Below are 6,623 nucleotides of genomic sequence, written 5' to 3' on the forward strand. Positions count from 1 at the left end.
AAAACAAATACTTCTTCCTTTTTTTTTTTAAGATTTTATCTACACCCAACGTGGGGCTCAAACATACAACCCTGAGATCAAGAGTCAAACGCTCTCCTGACTGAGCCAGCCAGGCATCCCCAAATTCTTCTCAATGCCTTAATCAGAAGGGGAGATGGAATGCTCACAAGTCAAATTCCATCATGAAAACAGCCAGTTAGAATTATAATTTAGACATTACGAAAATGTCCAAAATTTAGCTGATGGTGTTCTCAGTGAAAGAGATAATCAGTACCAAATACGCCAGTTAAATCATTTGGAATTTTTGTGATTGGAAAAAAAATCTATTTTATTTATTGACACATTTATTTTAGATTTAACTAGATAAAACATGCTCCTGGAAGAGAACTTATTTCAATGTCTAATGTTTAGTCTTCAATGTTACCCACTCTTCAAATAGGAATATTTCACAGCTTAATAGCAAAGTGCTATTATTAAGAAGTATGCTTAATTTGGTAGAATTTGACATTGATAACAGTATTTGAACCATTGAAATAGGATTTCTAAATTTGTAAAAAATTTCTATAGAGATTCTAATATAGGAAAACTGCAGAGGCTACTTAACTATAAAGAATCTGAATGTAATACCTGTGTAAAGGTTCGGATCTTGACTAATGGAAAACAATACAATCATGGGTCTGTTAATCTGTATTCATTACGAAACACCTTCAATTTGGCCTGGCATACTTAGGATAATGAGTTTTAATGGGGCTGACAGCAGTAATATTTGGAAAGGTAATAGGTGGAGAAATACAGGCAGGTACCACAACCTGGGACGTCTTTGAACTCCACTTTAGGAAAGGGCACTTAGAACATCGGTGGTCCAGTGTTCCAATTCAAGGGCTAAAATTCAGGTTTAAGAAGTCAATTCTAATCAGTCTAACTGCAGAGAGGGAGCCAGGAGTCTAAAATAATGTGAAGTCAGGGCTATCAATGGGTATTGCTCCAGCTAGGTGTATTTAAATGGTCCCATCCATGCCCAAGGACCTTCTTGCCTGATTTTCCTAAGACTAAGCTCATTCATGAGCACCACAGGTCTAATTGTGAATTACTCAGTTGCATATAATAGGAATGAAATATAGAGAATGTTTGGCAAAATATTTTGACTAGTATTTTTACCCCTAAAGCAGTCGAGGGCATTTGAAGTACTTACCATCAGCACTTTATCCATATAGAATTCTCTGCCAGGACTCCCATCATTGTATTTTGTATCAATGGCAAAACACAAGAATAATACATCCACTACCATTTCGTAAATGGACAGGAAGCAATGAGCGACTAGGAAAGCAAAGAGGCAGACGATGATCAGAGGCAGCACCCAGACTGTGTAATCTTGCTGGTAGTTGAGCAGCATAATCCCAGCCAAGCCTGTGCTGCAGACTATCAGCACCTGAAGCAGAGAGAACAAAAAGCACATTTAATAGCCTACGAAAGAAAACCATTGTTTCTTCATCATGTATAGATTTCAAGTTCCCTTCAATATTTATAAGTGATGGTTGCATACATTCATTCCACCTCAAGTTAGGAAGTATCATTCACACAGACCCATAGACACATATACATCTGTATATGTGCACATATACGTGCATGTCACATAAATAAAACATCATCCTTTAAACACTTCTGGTTTACATGAAAAAATCGTCATGTTTTCCAAATGTTATGCTTGTTCCTTAAAACTTCCCATATGTAGCACCTGTAGCAATTTTTAAAATAAGTGTATGCATATTTTAGAAAATGGCCCTATTAGCACTCAGAAGAAAATTATTGACATTCCAGGGTATTGCTATGTACTTCTTTCTAAGCACTTTCACATATATGAAATAGTATTATACATATGAATCATTAAAAGCTATTCATTAATATTTATAGTATCATTATAAATGTTATAAATACTTAGCCACATAATTTCATCTTATGGGGGGCTCAAAATTTGACCGACTCCTACAACTGGAGCCTTCTATTGTTTTCTGGTATAAATAATGCTGCAACAAACATAAGAGTTTTTTCTTTGTTTCATATTTTATTTCACATAGAATACATGGCAAATTTAATATGATTTGCCACAAAATTTAGATTTGGATTACCTGTGAGGAAAGAGGTTGCCACAAAGATCCATCATAGAAGAATACAAGAAATAGCCAATTTGCTTATTGTCAAAACCACATACTCTGATCCTTCCCAGGCAGCACTTTACATTTCTTGTGGTTCTTTTACTACATTTTAGTTCAGCTTTTCAATCCCTTTGAATGGTTTATGGCAAACATCATCATTCTCATTTTATAGATTGGGAAACATGCTCAGAGACACTCGGCAACCTGCCCAAGGTCACAGAGCAGAAAAGCAGATACCACCCAAATCAAGGTCTTACGATGCCAACTCGAGCACTCTTTGCAAGTAAAAACTCAGCAAATACTTGGATATGGATATAAAGCAGCAATAGGTTATACTGAATCCTAAACACAGTCTTGCTCAGCCCCTTACTTGGCCTACCATCCAGCATTAAATAACAAAGGGAAAGAAAGAGTCTCTAGAACCACAGCAGGCTTTCCTTGCCGAGTGCTGAGAATGGGCAGACTAAGAATTCTCTTGCCTTGGGGCGCCTGGGTGGCTCAGTTGTTAAGTGTCTGCCTTCGGCTCAGGTCATGATCCCAGGGTCCTGGGATCAAGCCCCACATCGAGCCCCACATCGAGCCCCACATCGGGCTCCCTGCTCCGCGGGAAGCCTGCTTCTCCCTCTCCCACTCCCCCTGCTTGTGTTCCCTCCCTCGCTGTGTCTCTCTCTGTCAAATAAATAAATAAAATCTTTAAAAAAAAAAATCTTAAAAAAAAATCTTAAAAAAAAAAAAGAATTCTCTTGCCTTTTCCCTACTATTTATCCACACCAAAGCATCTCTCCTTCACCATTATTTTAACTAACAGTTACAATGCATTAGACAAAATATTGGTTAGGCTATAAATTGACCCTTCTCGTATGATTTTAGGGAGCAAGTCTGGGTCTGCCCAAAATTTGGAAGACCCTCCACCATTTTTTGTGGAAAACACTCAGGAATCCTCTCTTACAGTTACTTACTTTCTGGGGTGACTTCTACAGATCGCTAATTATATCCATTTTCGTTCACTCTTTTTGGTTTTTAGAATGAAACCACTGTTTTTGAAAACTCTTCTTCAAACTTTTGATATCCGCCCTACAGAAGGACTGAGGTTCTTTATGCTCTCATTATACCACTTAAAGTTAAGCCACATTTGAAATGTTAAATAAAGTCAATTATAGGGAGAAGGTGTAGCTCAGACAAACCAATGCTGAGGTAAAAGCTGTTGAGGTGGAAGGCTGGATATTGTCACATTAGAAACAACTTCAAGAGTTAATGATATTTAGCCAAAAAGGTCAAACAAATATAATAATTACCCCCAAATATAGTGAAAGGGTGTCATGCATTTATTCAAGCAGAGGATACATTAATGGCTCTCAAACTGTGGCGGGGCTGGTTATCACTTGGGGAGTTCATGAATAACACAGATTCCTGGGCGCTACCCCAAGTCCAGTTGGTTCAATCTAAGATGAAACCCAGCGATATTCATTTAAAAAGTACCTCAGGTCATTCTGATAAAGTCTGCAGTCTGTAAGAAGTACGGGTCTATATCAGTGGTTTCCATAGCGGGGTACACATACCCAAGAAGTATTTAAGGGGATCACCTGGAACCTCAAACTGTATCTCACATTTGTTGAAATTTTCTTTTATACTATGCTTTATAATACATATTAAAAGCTATACATATATTAATAAATGTAAATATATTAGGAAGTGTGATCAAAATTTTTTTCTAATAAAACATGATTTAAAAAGCTTAGGCTCTCCTATTCTACAGGATAAATTATTGGTGATACAATACTAGAGATTCATACATAGGGCAGGATGTGAGCAGCAGGAAGGAAAGAGTGCTAGTTTTGGAATCAGAAAGATGTAGATTTGAATCACAGAGTTAATACTTCCTGGTTTTGTGACTCCAAGCAAGTTCAAATTTAACCTTTCTGCGTCTGTTTTTCTGCCTTTAAAAGAGACATAAATTGTACATACATCCCATGATTGTTAAAATAAGCATTCTGAAAGCATGTAACACAGTGCCTGGCAATCTTTGTTTCTTCCTTTCATTTCCACCATAAATCTTGCATTTATGATGCCCTTTCCATGTGGAACTCAAGTTTTGAAAGATTTTATTTACCAGTAAAATAGCACCTATTTACATAATAATTCATATTCTCATTTCTTATTAATCAATGCCAAATAAACTGCCTATAATTAATATTAGAAGTATTATCAAATAGAGATGAAATAATTTCACACAGAAGTGGACAACTTGAGATTTTGTGGGGTTTTTTGTATAGTTTTATTGGGCAAATATGCATTATCTACTAGCCTTGAAAATGTTTAAATAGCTTGTAAATCTCTATTCTTACCTGTGAGGACCCTATAGGCCAGTGATCACAGGTCACAAGCCACTAAATTAGAGGAGCTAAGATCCCTCCCAAATCTAATTACCATTCCATGAAACCACTTGGGTTCCACAGAAATGGAATCCACGCCATTGTCTTTTGTTTTCTTTTAAATTCAGAGTTTTTTAAAATTAAATATTAAATTTTGAGACAATTTTGAATTCACATATAGTTGTAAGAAATAACACAGAATGATTCCATGTACCTGTTACCCAGTTCCCTTCACTGGTAACATCTTGTATATAGTGTAATACCACAACCACAGTATTGACATTGACATAGTCAAGATACAGAACACTTCCATCATCACAAGGATCCTTCACTTTAACCTTTTATAACTACCCCTACTCTTCCCCCCAACCCCATCTCTAGCTGGGTGACCACAAATCTGCTCCCAATTTCCATAATGTTGTCATTTCAAGAATGTTATATAATCAGTTGAAGCCCCACGTTGGGTGTAGAGCTTACTTAATTTAAAAAAAAAGGTATATAAGAATGTTATATAAATGGAAACATACAGTATTTACTTTTCTGGGATTGGTGTTTTCCACTAAGCAAAATTACCTCATGATTAATCCAAGTTGTATATTATCAATAGTCTGTTCCTGACACTTTTATTTTTAAAAACGATTTTATTTATTTGAGAGGGAGTGAGAGACAGAGAGAGAGAGAGAGAGAGTGCATTAGCAGGGGGAGGGTGAGAGGGAGAGAGGGGACAAGCAGACTCCCTGATGAGCAGGGAGCCTAATTTGGGGGATCCCAAGACTCTGGGATCATGACCTGAGCTGAACAGCAGACACTTGACCAACTGAGGCACCCAGGGGCTCCTTATCTTTTATACTGCTTATTCTGATCGACCCACTTGAACGATCAGATCAGAAACGATTTCTGTATACTAGCAACCACTTTTAATTATAATGAAAGAAATGCTTTCAAAAGATTTACTATATTCGGTGATCAGAACTACATTTTTAAAAAAGAAAACTAAAGAATGTTTATCTCAGTATGTTGGAAACCCAGAAGACTATTCCCCTCTCATTTTGGGGGGGGGGTGTCTGGATTAAGAAACATCTTTCATGGTTTTAAAAGTAATTTTTTTACAGTGTTATAAATTTTATATTATTCAAACTTAAATGTTTCTGGAAAACAATTTGGTAATGCACATGAAGAAACTTATTACATACTCTGAGTCATTAATTCTACTTCTAGGATTCTGGAATCAGGAAATAAGGACTGACGCAGGCAAGGATTTGTATACAAAAGTTTTGCTGTATCATAGTTTATATTAGTAAAATGAGAATAGTTTAACTATAAAAAAAATCGGAGGTTTGGTTAAATAAATGATACAATTCTATAACCATGTTTAAAATATTTTTAATAAAATACGAAATGATCATAACATAATATAAAGTGAAAAGAGGGATATAAAACTGACTTTTCTACTAGATTTTAAATTTTGTTTGACTAGTATATAACCAGTACCCAGTAAAGTCGCTAGCACATTACTAGTGGGTACTCGATATTTGTGGAATGAGAAAAAGGTTATGATAAAACTAAAGAAAAACTTTTGACAGGTCACTAGGCTGCTGAAAAACTCAGTCCATTTTAAAACAGTTCATTTTATCATCCTTATATTTCTCCATTATAAAAAATGCATATTTAATATAGAGAAATTTATTTCATTATGGTAGAGGAGGGGGAGGGGTTTGGAATCACTCATATTGTCTTTCTTTTTTTTATGATATTTTTTTATTACCATATAATGTATTATTTGTTTCAGGGGTACAGGTCTGTGATTCATCATCTTACACAATTCACAGTGCTCACCATAGCACATACCCTCCCCATTGTCCATCACCCAGCCACCCCATCCCTCCCCACCCCCCTCCACTCCAGCAACCCTCAGTTTGTTTCCTGAGATTAAGAGTCTCTTATGGTTTGTCTCCCTCTCTGGTTTCGTCTTGTTTCATTTTTCTCTCCCTTCCCCTATGATCCTCTGTCTTGTTTCTCAAATTCCTCATTATCAGTGAGATCATATGATACTTGTCTTTCTCTGATTGAGTTATTTCGCTTAGCATAATACCCTCTA

The 6,623-nt window shown here is 36.2% G+C and overlaps 1 protein-coding gene across 4 annotated transcripts in view; it reads right to left on the reverse strand.

Annotated features, from left to right (window-relative positions):
* SLC44A1 (solute carrier family 44 member 1) overlaps nucleotides 1–6,623 on the reverse strand; it is a 199,009-nt gene that overhangs the window by 50,644 nt on the left and 141,742 nt on the right. For all 4 annotated transcript variants that reach the window (XM_025888362.2, XM_025888363.2, XM_025888361.2 and 1 more), the window contains one exon: nucleotides 1,193–1,429. In XM_025888362.2, the coding sequence (XP_025744147.1) occupies nucleotides 1,193–1,429 (237 nt within the window). The remainder of the gene's footprint in view (nucleotides 1–1,192; nucleotides 1,430–6,623) is intronic.

Source organism: Callorhinus ursinus, unplaced genomic scaffold, assembly GCF_003265705.2.
Source record: "Callorhinus ursinus isolate GAN/ISIS: 27379988/994484 unplaced genomic scaffold, GSC_fseal_2.0 scaffold24, whole genome shotgun sequence".
Taxonomy (NCBI): Eukaryota; Metazoa; Chordata; class Mammalia; order Carnivora; family Otariidae; genus Callorhinus; species Callorhinus ursinus.